We start from the raw sequence: 14,997 nt of genomic DNA on the forward strand, positions 1-14,997 counted from the left end.
TGAAACCTACAAAATTCCCACTGAACCATCTTAAAATTGGCACTCAATTGTAGTGGAGAATGTGGGAAACCCACTGGATTGTACCGCTGTATGTCCAAAGATGGATGATGGATGGGAAGTGTCCGATCAGCCATGAAAACAGAGAAAAATGGAGAGCTGCTGGGGGCACAGGTGTGGGGCTCTCACCAGCATTATCTGGGCTTTGCTGAACTTAACATCCAGTTCCCTTGGCTTACCCTGCCCCCTGGTGCCTGAGGGACCTCAAGCTACAACTATAAGACCCTTTGTGAAAGTAACTAGTTCCTCTTCTTTTCATTCCGTGCTCTCCTGGAAAGTACCAAACAAATGTGGTTCCTATAGAATCTGGATTTTAAGAAATCAGGCCCACAGGGAGCAAATGCCCAGGGCAGGCAGACCCATGTGCTCCAGATGGGCTGATATTTCAGTTCTTGTCATGATTAGTAAGCTGCCAGTCTGCTCCCCGACTAAGTCTCTGTGAGTTTGCCAATGTGAGTTTGTGTCACAGTCACAGGTACCCTTCAAACTCTTTAAGGGTAGAGTTCTGTGTCCCTGAGGCCGAGAGGCAGACCCTCCACTAGGGCAATGCCTCTGGGCCTCTCAACGACATCCTGATTCTCGACATGGCACAAGCTTATGAGCCCCCGAATCCATGCAGGCAAGCACAGTACCATCATCTGGTGATCAGAACACTTTCTCTTAAAAGAATTGGATCCTGAGACTTTCTTAAAACACTATCTTTCAGAAACATTACCTTTCAGGATACCTGTTCTATCCTTATTATTATTATTGTTATTTTTTAATGATGAAGATGTTTCTGCAGTTCAGAGAGTCTAAGTTCCCTGCTTTCCCTCAGTCCTGACAACAGAGCATGCACGAGCCTTCATCAGAGCTCTCAGAACATTTAATCTTTCCATTCTAATATTCAGTTTTCCTGTTGAGGCTCAAAATAAACAGGCAGCTACTGAATCTAGGTTCTCTTATAAATGGCTTATATAATTGCTCTAAAATCTGCACCCAGAGATTGACCGGTGCTCTCAGAAATGTCTTAGGGAAAAGCCCCAGAGTCTTTGCAAGCCTGGTGTGAGAGAACCCTCTGAAAGAAAGACCTCCAGGAGCTCCAAAAGGCCCGGGAGTAACCACCTGAATCCACACCCCAGAAGAAAATATGCCAGCCTTGTCAGAAGGCTTTGCTGATGCCTACTGATTCAAGAGGTCTGCCGTTGAATAAATGCTGTGTGCTGCTGTCTACCCTAATCATCGCACATCGTCCTCTTTTCTGGGTGAGTGACTGCAACCCCAGCCATTGGCAAGACAAGATGACATCTGCTGAATCTGATGGCAGAATCATGTTGCAGGCTCTGTCATTCACATTGTGCATTCGTGTTAATGATTCTAATCATCTTTACACAGTCAACTCTGCACACGACAGCCCTGTCTCCAGTCACGCTGTCACCAACTCACCAACACTCTGGGTGCAGTAAAAAAGGCTGGTGTAACAACCAGTGCAAAGCTGGTTGGTGGGTTTTATAGGTCAGAGGGGATGAAAAGGATGTAATACTTTGAATCTTCTAAAAGCTAAATGTCACATTATACAATCATTTCTCAGCTGTAGGTATTACTTTGTCTGACAGGTACAACTATTGTTTCCCTAAAATTGAGTTTTCTGCTTCTTAGGAACAAAGGTAAAAGACCTATCAGAGGGACGGTGGCTGCCTGTCTGGGGTGGGAAAGATGCCCATGGGCCCCCAAAAGCATGCATGCCTCAGTGAGCAAGCCAAGACGAGTCCACTCATCACTGACAACTTCACTCTCTCAGCAGGAGTCCTGCAATACTTTACGTAACAGGGCAGTGCTTCTAGAAAAGTATGCCATGGACTCTCACTTGAGCGAATTTATTGCCCCATAAAATATGACTGGGGACTAGAAGGCAGGGTGCTACAAGGTAGGCAACCACAGGTTTGTCCATTTGTTAAAATAATTATCCAGATTTTACCTCAGCATTCAAAACCATACTACCTCAGCCAGAATCAAGAAGGTGGCAAAAGTCTGGTAGGATGGCGAGCTTGCAAAGATCCTTTAGCCAGAGGGAGAGGCATCACCATGGAGGCCTTGGCATCCAAATGTTTTGGATGTGAACACCCTTTATCAGGCTCAAACAGGTAGTCAGGGTGGTCCCCTGCTACCCAACTCTAAGCTCACAAGGCCATGTGAGTCTTCGTCACTTCCATTAACCAGTATGGCAGCCTGTCCAAGGAAGGAACCCAATAGATATAAAGAAGATGAATGAACAAACATAAAATATCACTGCCAGGCAGCAGATGCCCACCAAATATGCAAAGGACATGAAGATTATGCCATCCTGTACTCGCTTGTCTCTACACATACATAAGGCACTAGATTTCTTTCTAAAGGCTATTCATCAAAGTTCTTAGATGCACTGGAATCCCCAGGGAAGCTCACCAAGACAGCAAGCTAATTCTGTGCTTATGTGATGAACTGGAGTCAGATTTCTTCCACCGTTGCACAGTTTTAGCTGGAGTCTTCTCACACTTGTGCTAATAGTAATTACAAAGACTGGAATAGTTAATATGTATGGGGCATTCACAAAGGACCAGGCGGTGTGCTAAGGAATTCATATGTGTCATTTTGGCTAATCTTCTCAACAATTTAACAAGGTCGATATGATTATTCCTGCAATTTAATAGATGAGAACACAGTTGTCACTCAGTATTCATGGGAGATTGGTTCCAGGACACCCTGCAGAAAGCAAAAATCCACAGATGTCCAAGTACCTTATATAAAATGGGATAGTATTTGCATATAACCTATGCACATCCTCCCATATACTTTAAATCATCTCTAGATTACTTATAATATCTAATACAATGTAAACACTATATAAATGGTTGTAAATGTTATGTATATAATTGTCACTACACAGCAAATTCAAGAGATCCAAGCTTTACTTTTAGGAACTTCCTGAAATTTATTGTTTAGTATTTTCGACCCAAGGTTGATTGAATCCACAGATGCAAAATCCAGAGATGCTGAGGAAACAGTCAATGAGTTGATCTTGAACAGAACAATTAAGTGACAGGGCCAGGATTCAAGTTCAAGTCTATTCAATGCTGCAGGCTAGAGTCACAACCACGTTCTATAAATGTCTGCCAAACCTCTTTCCTGTGTCTTAGTTTTAAACATTTCCTACACAGATACTACCAAGGGCTAGTGTCTTCTTTTTTTCCTCAGGGATGAATTCTGTTAGCCGATAACCCACCACTACAACCATTATCAATAAAAATGGCTCAAATGATTTTGCTTGGTGGAAGATGTCTACTGAATGGTGAGCCCTTCTCCGTTCTGTGAATTTATTCTCCTCCTAAAATATGGTTCAAACCTAGAAGGTGGGGTTGTCACCACTTAGACAGACACCTGCATCTACACCAGAGCTTCCCAAACCATAATGTGGAAACAGATCACCTGCGGATCTTGATAAAATGTGGGTTCTGATGCACAGGTCTAGGATGGGGTTCAAGGATTTCTAAAAAGCTCCAGGTAAGGCTGACAAAGTGTGGTCTCCGGACCAGCAGTGTCTCAAGGATCTAGAAAACACTGGGAAGCAGAATTCTCTGAACCTCAAACTTAATTCCCAGAGATAATACAGATGTGGAACCAAGCATCCTTCAGCTAAACAAGAAAGACAGCTATCAAAAAGCCTAAAAGGTGTAGCCCTTTGTTCAAACCAATCTACAGGCCATAATCTTGGTGAGTACAAACACATTTGGCTCCTTGAACAATCATATCCATCCATCTAAGCAGTGTATACACCAGCAATGCTGTTTAGTATCCTTGGTAATCAACCCACTAGTATTGTAGCTACCTTTCCCGAACCTCAATTCCATGGGAATGTGATGGGTCAAAGTTTATGGTCCAGTAATAGAGCCCCCACGGGCATGAAGAGAACACAGGCCAGAAAAAGTGGGCAGAAGGCATGAGAAAGCCTGAGCCAAGAGCTCTGAACTGAAGAACAGCTTGGAAAAGACCAAATAGACCAAGTCACTGTACCCTCTTAGAATGTAAGGTTCTTCTAACTTTTCAACATTTCCTGTTAGAGTGTCATCAGAGAAACAACATGCTTGCCGTGATGCAAACAAAGGTGGACTGGCTCATTTAAACCACAGCATTGTAAAAAATGGGCTCTCACAAAGAGAAAGTACAGCTCAGAGGGATACGTGCGCACATGCGCACGTGCACACACACACACACACACACACACACACACAATGGGTATGTGTGTGTATTTGTTGTTGTTGCTAAGTCTAGTTTGCTAGACTTTGTCTAGTTGCTAAGCCATGTCCAACTCTTTGTGACCCCATGAACTGTAGCCCACTAGGCTCCTCTGTCCATGGAATTTCCCAGGCAAGAATACTGGAGCAGGATTGCCATTTCCTTCTCCAGGGTATCTTCCCAATGCAGGGATCGAACCCATGCCCCCTGCATTGGCAGGTGGGTTTTTTTTTTTTTGACTACTGATCCACTAAGGAGCCCATGCATGTGTATACCTGACCAAATGTGTGACACACATACACAGAGTCGGGAAGATCAGCAGGCCTCATCCTGCATCCTCAGCTTCACAATGTGCTTTTCAGCCACTTCCACAACATTAGTCACTTCACCACCCAAGGACACACTATGCAGGATACAGGCCATCCACTTACCAATGGAGCCCCCAACAGTTTCTGTCATTTATTTGGTTGCTTAAATGCTCCAGGTACCAAACCAAGTGCTTTGCACACATCATCTTGTCTAGTCACACAACAACCCTAGAAGAAGGCTCTCTGATGAGGAAACTGGGGTTTGTGGAAGATAACTTGTTCACACACACCAGGTATGGGGCAGCCAGTCCATCAAACTAAAATGCCAGGGCTCTTCAACAACAGACATCCTCACCCCACACCCCCAGCCCATCATGGAGGCTGCAACTCTGACAGCAGGTGGTGCACTGAGAGCCGAGCCACAGAGACTTACGTTTCCTTCCTTTTCAAAGTCAGGCGGCAGTAACTTGACGAAGTTGTCAGGAAACACTCCTCGTCTGCCGTTCAGCTCTCCTTCCCACCAGCCCACATCGATGCAGTCCTAGGAAACAGGAGAGCAGAGTGAGAAAGGGGGCAAGTGCCTCACAGAGAGCTCTGACGCCCCTTGTACAGAGATGGAAGCACTTTCCTTGAGGCAGCCATCAATGGTTCCTAAGACTCAACAGCATAAACCCCAAAGTTGGATGGGAGGACAAAAGCTCCGGTGTCCTAGAGCTGCCAGCTGGGACTCGAAACCCAGTGGGGCTTTTAGAGGCACTGCAGATGGTGATTGCAGCCATGAAATTAAAAGATGCTTGCTCCTTGGAAGAAAAGCTATGACAAACCTAGACAGCATATTAAAAAGCAGAGACATTACTTTACCAACAAAGGTCTGTCTAGTCAAAGCTATGGTTTTTCCAGTAGTCATGTATGGATGTGAGAGTTGGACCATAAAGAAAGCTGAGTGCCAAAGAACTGATGCTTTTGAACTGTGGTGTTGGAGAAGACTCTTGAGAGTCCCTTGGACTGCAAGGAGATCCAACCAGTCCATCCTAAAGGAAATCAGTCCTGAATATTCATTGGAAGGACTGATGCTAAAGCTGAAACTTCAATACTTTGGCCACCTAATGTGCGAAGAGCTGACTCATTTGAAAAGACCCTGATGCTGGGAAAGATTGAAGGCAGGAGGAGAAGGGGATGACAGAAGATGAGATGGTTGGATGGTATCACTGATGCGATGGACATGAGTTTGAGTAAACTCCGGGAGTTGGTGATGGACAGGGAGGCTTGGTGTGCTGCAGTCCATAGGGTCGCTGAGAGTCAGACATGACTGAGTGACTGAACTGACTGAGAGCAATAAGATCTTTTTCCCCTCTTAAAGATAGGAGAAAATATATTTTCTTCATTTTAATTTTAACACAATGAAATTTTTTCATTAACTGCAAATGTGGGTTAGAAAACATCACACACACAAATGTTCTCTTTGATTAGCCTGTCACAAAGTTTGTTGAAATTAAGAAGGGCTGGGTGACAGTCAGCCAAGCAGGAGAAAAATCCCACTCTGTGCAAGCTCATTAATGCACCTTCTCCTCTCCGTGTTGAGGGGGCACAGTCGTCATCATGAAAAGCCCTTCATCCCACCTTCCAGAGCCTAGTGTTTGCTCACTAAATGAAAGAAGAAATCTAGTCATTCTTCCAGATCAAACCTGCTTCCCTTGGAATAACCCCTATTATGTTCATACACTTGTCGAACATTTGAGTGCCTACTCTGTGCCAAGTCCTGGGGACAGAGCTCAGTGTAGCCTTCACAAGCTTCCATCCTGAGCCTAATGGCCCCATGGTGCTCCCAGGTACTCACCCTCATGCCAAAGAACCACCTGCAGGTTTCCCCATCTTCAATGGGTGGGAAGTTTGATCTTCTCTAGTTTGATAATAAATCTCGTATTTGTTCTCTGTTCCAATTCCACTTTTCCCACCCCAATCCAAGACCTACTGGCCTGTTGTCAATCTCCTCACTTGGGCATTTAATCCTTCCCTGTGTATGTTCAATACATGCACCACTGTCAAGTGCAAGTTGTTGAGTAAAAACCCAATTCTCAGACTGTGATCAACAGCTTCCAGCTAAAACTCCAAATGAGCAAAGGCTTTCCCCCAGAAAAATGCTTTTAAAATAAATGCTTGAAAAAGTGAGGAATTCCTGCTCAGGGCCCACAGAGACACACTCGTGGTCCTTCACAATACCAGTGGGGCTGGGGGAGGGCTCAGGCAGACTCAAGCAGCAGATGTGCAGCTGGCCTTGGGCCTGGCACTGAGCCCTTGGAGGCCCTGGCTTATGTGACTCATGTGTGCCTTGCTAGAGCATTCAGTCTAGCAAAGAGAGAAACACAGCTGAATTTTTCACCGTCATATTCCCAGTCTAATGCCACATATAATAAGTATTTCTGGAATCAATGAAGGCTCTTTCTAACCCCAAGTTCTGTGATCTCCCTCAGTCCAAGACTAGGATTACTGCAGGACAAGATAGTCTCTATCTGCCCCAAGCTGTGAGGATTCTATGTAAGTTAAGGCAGAGTCCACCTCAGGTGAGAAGTAAATGCTCATCATCGTCTCTTCCCACAGGGGTAGGTTTGGGAAGTGGGTCCTACATCACCCCATAAATTCTAGTCCCAAGAAACATCCTTAGACAAAGACTCTTGAAGCATCAAGTGCAGATTTACTCAGAACAAAACAAGGTTAAAAAAACTTACAACCTAAAAGAATGCTTATCTTTCTTGGAAAATGACAATGTGAAGCCGAGCTAAGTATTTTGGTCCTGCCCATGTCATATCACTCTCTGAGCAATCTAGCATCAGTCCCGAGATAATGGATTCATGAACAAGGGTTGTGGAAGTAGAATCTGATGGGTTGTGAGTTTCTTCCATCTCTGAGAAACCATTATGTCCTCAACAGTATGAGGAAAACTTATGAAGGAGCAAGGGTGGAAATGCTTTACTCCTCATCCTTAAAAATTAAGTCTTTCAATCCAGAGCCTCTGTTTCTGAGGAAATGTCTGGAATATTTTTTTTTCTCTTGTTTTTTCTGGACAAGCTCTTGTCATCTTCAAAACCCAATTTGAAACACACCTGTAGGAAAGTGACTATAATGAGAGCTTTTATCTTTTCTCTAACACTCAGAACTGTGTTAATTTGCATTTCCTGATATTCCATTTAACAACTATTACATATAAAATATATGTCAGTTCATTCTGTAGGCACCAAACATTAAACATGCAAAAGAACATGATCCCTAACTCCAGGAAGCTAAGAGATGTGTGTGAAACACACACATGCACACTAGCACTCACATAACATACAAGGTTCTTTTTTTAATAACTGTATCAACTATGGGCTCTGGTACCAAAGAGAAAAGAATCATTAACCGCTTTTCCAATAATCGTAGATCTTTTCATGTGTGAAGGGTTTGCTTATATGAAGGCTGAATTTTTCTCCACGTTCATTTCAGATCATCTGATACAGACTGAGGTCCGTAAAAGGCACTCAAATATTGTTTAGTGCTATCTTTCTTTTGAAGGCTTTTTTTTTCAACTTTCTAAATGGTGCAAATCCATGCTTCCCATTAGCCTTATGCAATCAGTAACCCAAGAACCACTGTAATGAAACTTTCTGTTTTGTATGCCAGAAAAACAATAAAGAACATTTTAATAAGCAAAAGCATATTCAGAATAACTTCAGAACTTATGTACGCCTACAGGAATAAACAGTGCATATGACAGTATATTTATTATACCTCCCATCAGTGATGAATAGCTCGCATGGCTCATCTGGGTTCTGCTTTTTCAGGAAAACATGAATAGTGCTAATCGCTGTGTAATTCAAGGTACGAGAGGGGAAGCATGAAGGTGGAACACAGCGTGTCTAATCATTCTGACCGGTATAAGAACACACACAAGGTTCATGGATAAGTACACTAAGAAAAGAAAACTGACAGCATGACTTAGGATACTAAGAAAAATGAAAAGGGCATCTGCTGCAGGACAGAAAATAGCCACAGGGTCAAGATGCCTGCAGTGGGAGCGAGATTTAGAGAACTGAGACTTTTTTTTCCCCTAGCAATAGAAGCTAATTTAAGGGAAACGAAAAATTCTGACAGCAAACTGAGAACTGAAAATAAGTCCTCTTCAACAAACCAGACAGAAGAATGAGGCTTTTGGTGGCAGAGATGAAGAGAGAATTATTTGTCTGAGGGCTCTGCTTCCAGAAGTGTGAAACAGCAGCGAATTCAATTTATTTAATTAGGACCTAAAACATGCAGGATAGGATAGGAATTCAGGGGTGAAAGAAAGTCATCATGACCTTATGGGGCTCCCAAGCTCAGAGCCAAGTGAAAGAGGCAGGCATGGTGAATCAAGATGGCACCGAAACACAGGCAGCAGTGCTAGGCTGGATTAGCAACAACAAGGGGGACCAAGAGAAACCAGAGAGAGAGAGAAATCTCCTCCTCTTCTCGAAGGAGAGGACAAAGGCAAGAATCAAGGTCATGAGAAAGGTCAAGGACAGGATCACCAAGGGTGAAAGAAGGGAAAAGGGAAAGTAGGAAGCTGGGGTCATGGAAGAGAACATTCAAGAATTGGCCCTTAGAGTGAAGGCAATGCTTGCCTCCCAGGAAGCTCCAGCCAACCTCTACTGAAGAGTGATGTGAAGGGTGAGGCAAGATGGCACTCATGAGTGATGGGAGCAGAATGGACAATCAATGACTTAGGAGGCTATAACATCATCAAGGTAGAGTTAAATGTCCCCCAGGAGGATGGCAGGAGGTGGATGAAGGCAGAACAATGAGGCAGCAGCTGACCACTAAGGAGAGAAGCAGTGCTGTTAAAATACTGGAAGATTTTACAGTGACCATATAATTTATTTCCAAACCTAGGACACTATTAATAATTATACCACAGGTATAACCCAAGACAATGGCTACCCTAGTGAATTTTGAGATTTCAATAAGAATGAGGAAAGGGCAGTGTATGCAGGTAAAGGGATGGTCTTTAAATGAGGTGGAAGTTTGCAGTGGGAAAGAATAAAAGATCTGCATGTATTATAGATGAAAGTTTCCAGAACAATGATGACTAGAAATAAGATCTATTCACATGCAAGCAGAGGCAAGTAGACCTTGACCCTTATCAAGAATCAAAGAGCATGGAAAGAATTATATTTCTGACATAGGATGTTCACTCTTCTATGATTTAAGTCCTCAAAATGGTTTCTGTATGCCTCATCCCCACGCAGATATTAGAGTAAAATATATTTTTCCTTGTAAAATAGAAATGATATGTTTCCTTTTAAGGAATGAACAAACAGAGCTGTAGGTGTGCTGTACTCCAACCTATGTTCTGCACTGCATCTATCTCATGAGCCAAGGTAGCTCGGAGAGAGGAGGAAGACAGTGAACTGGGAACATCAGATACTTCAGTGGTCCTCCAGTGATAAAGATTCTGGGTCTCAGTTCCTTGATACACAGGAGAAGATGTCTGAAGTGTAAAGAGCAACACAACTGCTGAACCGCTGCTGGTGGTTGTCTTCAGTATTGTGATTCTAGGGGGGGTGGTCCCAGAGACCTCAAGGGATCATGAGCCCAGGAAAGCATCTTGATTAAGTATACAATACATCTGTCACGTGACTCAGCATCATCTTCCGGTGAAACCCCGGCAGCGGCTCACACACTTGGAGGGAGGCTAAGGCCCCAGAGTGTGTCTGAGGAGGGAGACTGGCCTGGCCCTCCATATCAGGCTTTAGTCCACTCCATCCTGCCAGAGGGGCCCTGGGGAACATGGAAGCACTCCACCACTGCACACAGCTCTCGCGCTGGGGACCAGCTTAGAGCCGCTCTCTGACATCCAAGCTGGCGGCAGGAGTCACCAGTGAGCCCTGCTGTGTCTGCCTCTTGTGTAAAAACTTCAAATGTTTAAAAAAAGAGGATGCATGAGACAAGTGCTCAGACCTGGTGCACTGGGAAGACCCAGAGGGATCGGGCAGAGAGGGAGGTGGGAGTGGGGATCGGGATGGGGAATACATGTAAATCCATGGCTAATTCATGTCAATGTATGACAAAAACCACTACAATATTGTAAAGTAATTAGCCTCCAACTAATAAAAAAAGATTAAAGAAAAAAAAAAAAGACCAACTTGCCACCTGGCTTGTAAACTGTAAAACCTGGCTGCAACCTCATGTGGGGCTCCATTTAGTCCAGAGTGCAAAGCAACCTCTTAGAGCAGTGCTTCTTTAAGCTGGCTGCACATTTACAATCACTCGGGGCTATACCCCACACCAATTAAACTATAAATCCTGGGGGTGGGGGTTGAGATTAAGAAATCAGTGCCTTTTAAAGGTCCCTGGGTCCTTCCAATGTGCAGTCTGAGAATCAATGATTTAGACTAAGGCTTCTCAAATGTGTATACTGTCCTTGTGTGGACCATGAGAAGACGACAATTTAGATTCAATAAGTCTGGGCCTGGTCAGAGATTCAGCATTTTAACAGGTTCCCAAGTGATGTCAATGCTACTGGATGATACTTTGAATAACAACGTTCTCAAAAATGGGAAGCTCTGTAGAAACAAAGAAACATTTTACTTTATTTGCCTTTGAATTTTCAATTTTATTATTATTATTATTATTATTTTATATTGTAGTGGTGTTTGCCATACATCGACATGAATCAGCCATGGATTTACATGTGTTCCCCATCCCGATCCCCCCTCCCACCTCCCTCTCCATCCCATCCCTCTGGGTCTTCCCAGTGCACCAGCCCTGAGCACTTGTCTCATGCATCCAGCCTGGGCTGGTGATCTGTTTCACCCTTGATAGTATACTTGTTTCAGTGCTGTTCTCTCTGAACATCCCACCCTCACCTTCTCCCACAGAGTCTAAAAGTCTGTTCTGTACATCTGTGTCTCTTTTTCTGTTTTGCATATAGGGTTATCGTTACCATCTTTTTAAATTCCATATATATATGTGTTAGTATACTGTATTGGTCTTTATCTTTCTGGCTTACTTCACTCTGTATAATGGGCTCCAGTTTCATCCATCTCATTAGAACTGATTCAAATGAATTCTTTTTAATGGCTGAGTAATATTCCATAGTGTATATGTACCACAGCTTCCTTATCCATTTGTCTGCTGATGGACATCTAGGTTGCTTCCATGTCCTGGCTATTATAAACAGTGCTGCGATGAACATTGGGGTGCACGTGTCTCTTTCAGATCTAGTTTCCTCGGTGTGTATGCCCAGAAGTGGGATTGCTGGGTCATATGGCAGTTCTATTTCCAGTTTTTAAAGGAATCTCCACACTGTTCTCCATAGTGGCTGTACTAATTTGCATTCCCACCAACAGTGTAAGAGGGTTCTCTTTTCTCCACACCCTCTCCAGCATTTATTGCTTGTAGACTTTTGGATAGCAGCCATCCTGACTGGCGTGTAATGGTACCTCATTGTGGTTTTGATTTGCATTTCTCTGATAATGAGTGATGTTGAGCATCTTTTCATGTGTTTGTTAGCCATCTGGATGTCTTCTTTGAAGAAATGTCTGTTTAGATCTTTGGCCCATTTTTTGATTGGGTCATTTATTTTTCTGGAATTGAGCTGTAGGAGTTGCTTGTATATTTTTGAGATTAATCCTCTGTTTCTTCATTTGTTATTATTTTATCCCAAGGAATATTATTTTTATACTCTGTATCCACCAAACACCTAGCACAGTGCCTGGCAAATACTGATGATGAGTACACGTCAGCTGAATGGATGAACTGACAGATGGCCCATTCTCCTCTCAGACTACTATTCCACTTCTCACAATTTTCAAACATCCAAAGTGAAGTCAAGTTTGAACAAGGAAGAGGAAGGTCTAGGTTAGCTACACAAGAAAGTTTCATTTATATAATCAGGCTTACCTGGTGGTCTGTACTGAATTCATTATTTGTTCATAATTGCAACAATTTAAAACATACCTTTCAAAGAGAGGTCACGTTTTCTAAGACATTGTACATGGCCTATGTGAGTTTGGACAGGAGTGTATAGTTCAGACTTAGTTTGCTCTTATGTCACCCCAGCAAACTTCAAAATGATGGTTTCACCAGCTGGTCCTCTTGAAAAAGAAAAGTGCTCCCCTGGTGGTCAGCTGTCCCTACACTCCCTAGTACTAATTTCCCAGAAATTATCCAGCATGGCTGTTTCTCATGACCTTCTCTCATGACTGAAATATCAGTAGAGGAGAAAGTTAGTGTTCTGCGATTTCAGTGTGGCTGTCAAGTGAGCCTCTGAGTGCCTCGAGGGGGTCTCACACTCTCAGCACCCCACCAGCAGTATGAAAAGTGCTGTTTAATATTTACTAATGAACGCTTTCTGCATGGAGCTTCAGGGGGGCTGTTGAAAGGACACTCCATGGAAGCCGAAGCCCAGGAGCACTTCGTTCTGCCTCAGCTTGTTAACACCTTCTCAAGAGATGCAATTATTCTGCATGGCTGGGATTTCTGCTCAGTATTTCCAACATCCCCTAAGTCAGTTACTCCAGCGGGCTCATCAACATCACAGTCTATGAGGTAACAGGAAAAAAGAGAACCATGGTCTATCTTAGTGTCAGAAGAAATGCCCAGCAGACCATAGTTAATGAGGGAAGTCAAGGAGACCATTCCAGGGACAAGCCCACTAAAGAAGATGTCACATTTCAAGTGTTCACATCCTGGGATGGGTGAGGCTTAGGCAGTCATTCACTGTTTTATGATACTGGGAAGTAGTGACCTCAAAGAGATTGCCTACTTCTAAAAGAAAAAATCCTGATTTTTTTACTGGGCAACAACTTACAGGCTTTGCTATTACTTATAACCTTTTCATTTTACATATTGTATGACTGGTAACAAAAACTTGGATGAGTAACACACAAACAGCACTAATCAAGCTTCCTTTTAGTGATGCCAATATTAATTGAAGCATGTCCTGATGCCTGAAAATTGTATTCAGAGATAACTGCATGCCCTTTATAAGCTATCCATACCATACCTCACATTTTTGTGCTTCTTCTTACATCTGGTCATTTGTGACTGTATAATCTCAACAACCATGCACTGCACACTACATTATCAAAGGACTGGATTTTGTTGTCTTCCCTGCAAGAGTGTGGAGTTTCATTATGGTGGGCATGTTGTTTGCAAATCAGCTCGACCTGTCAAGGCTTAGTTTTAGGCTTCATTCAGAGTGGGTCTAGTGAAGCACTGGGCTTCTGAGGTGACTCAGAGATAAAGAATCCGCCTGTCAAGCAGAAGACACAGGTTTGATCCCTGGGTGGGGAAGATTCCCTGGAGAAGGAAATGGAAACCCACTCCAATATTCTTTTGTTTTTTTAAAATGTCTTAGTTTATTCAAATAAATGTTGTACATTCTTGGCGTGACCAAAAATAAATAATAGTTCATATTGTGCATAGGTTCTTGGTCATGAACACTCCAGTATTCTTGCCTGCAGAAACCCCATGGACAGAGGAGCCTGGTGGGCTTCAGTCCATGGGGATGCAAAAGAGTCAGACACGACTTAGCAACTAAACAACAACAAGGGGGGCGCTATTCCTATGACTGACTTTTTGAGTTGTCAATTGGATGCCAAGTGTGTTCAATGAAGTTTTCCTAGTCTGCTTGGCCAGAACTCCAACATCTCCAATTACTGATCATCTCTAGGACAACCACCCATCTCAGAACCCACCCACACCTCCCGTCCCATACTTATTTTCTGCTGAGCCTGGTGGACTCTTGCCCTACTGATGCACGCTAAGTATATGGCCAAAGACTCAAGGGACTCCTATGTATACACTTCCAGAGCTTGCTCTTTGCACAGCTTGATCTTCTGCAATTCCCTGCCCTGAAAATTTCATCCACCTCAGTAGCTGTGAGTTACAAACAGTTACAATCTATCCAATGAGTCTTCTGCTCTCTGTGCTCCAGGGCCCTGTGCTGCAACTTAGAAAGTTGTTGTTGTTTAGTTGCTAAGTTGTGTCTGACTCTTTTGTGACCCCATGGACTGTAGTCCTCCAGGCTCCTCTGTCCATGGGATTTCCCAGGCAAGAATACTGGAGTGGGTTGCCATTTCCTCTCCAGGGGATCTTCCTGACCCAGGGATCGAACCCTTGTCTCTTATGTCTCCTGCACTGGCAGGTGGATTCTTTACTGCTAAGGCCACCAGCGAAGTCCCAATTTAGACTTAGCACTATCTTTCTGTCTTTTCCCAGGCAAAAAGCAAGGGGTTACATGGAACTCTATGCTTCATTTCTCTGAAAGATCACATCCTTGTGCTGTGTACTGCCTGATGCCTCAAAACAGCTGATTCATGTGTTTTGTCCAAGTTTAAAGTTGTCTGTGGGGGGCAGGCATGCA

The 14,997-nt window shown here is 43.5% G+C and overlaps 1 protein-coding gene across 7 annotated transcripts in view; it reads right to left on the reverse strand.

Annotated features, from left to right (window-relative positions):
* SH3KBP1 (SH3 domain containing kinase binding protein 1) overlaps positions 1 to 14,997 on the reverse strand; it is a 341,920-nt gene that overhangs the window by 58,321 nt on the left and 268,602 nt on the right. For all 7 annotated transcript variants that reach the window (XM_070462384.1, XM_020914380.2, XM_020914383.2 and 4 more), the window contains one exon: positions 5,050 to 5,157. In XM_070462384.1, coding sequence (XP_070318485.1) covers positions 5,050 to 5,157 — 108 coding nt within the window. The remainder of the gene's footprint in view (positions 1 to 5,049; positions 5,158 to 14,997) is intronic.

The sequence above is a fragment of the Odocoileus virginianus genome, unplaced genomic scaffold, assembly GCF_023699985.2.
Source record: "Odocoileus virginianus isolate 20LAN1187 ecotype Illinois unplaced genomic scaffold, Ovbor_1.2 Unplaced_Scaffold_4, whole genome shotgun sequence".
Taxonomy (NCBI): Eukaryota; Metazoa; Chordata; class Mammalia; order Artiodactyla; family Cervidae; genus Odocoileus; species Odocoileus virginianus.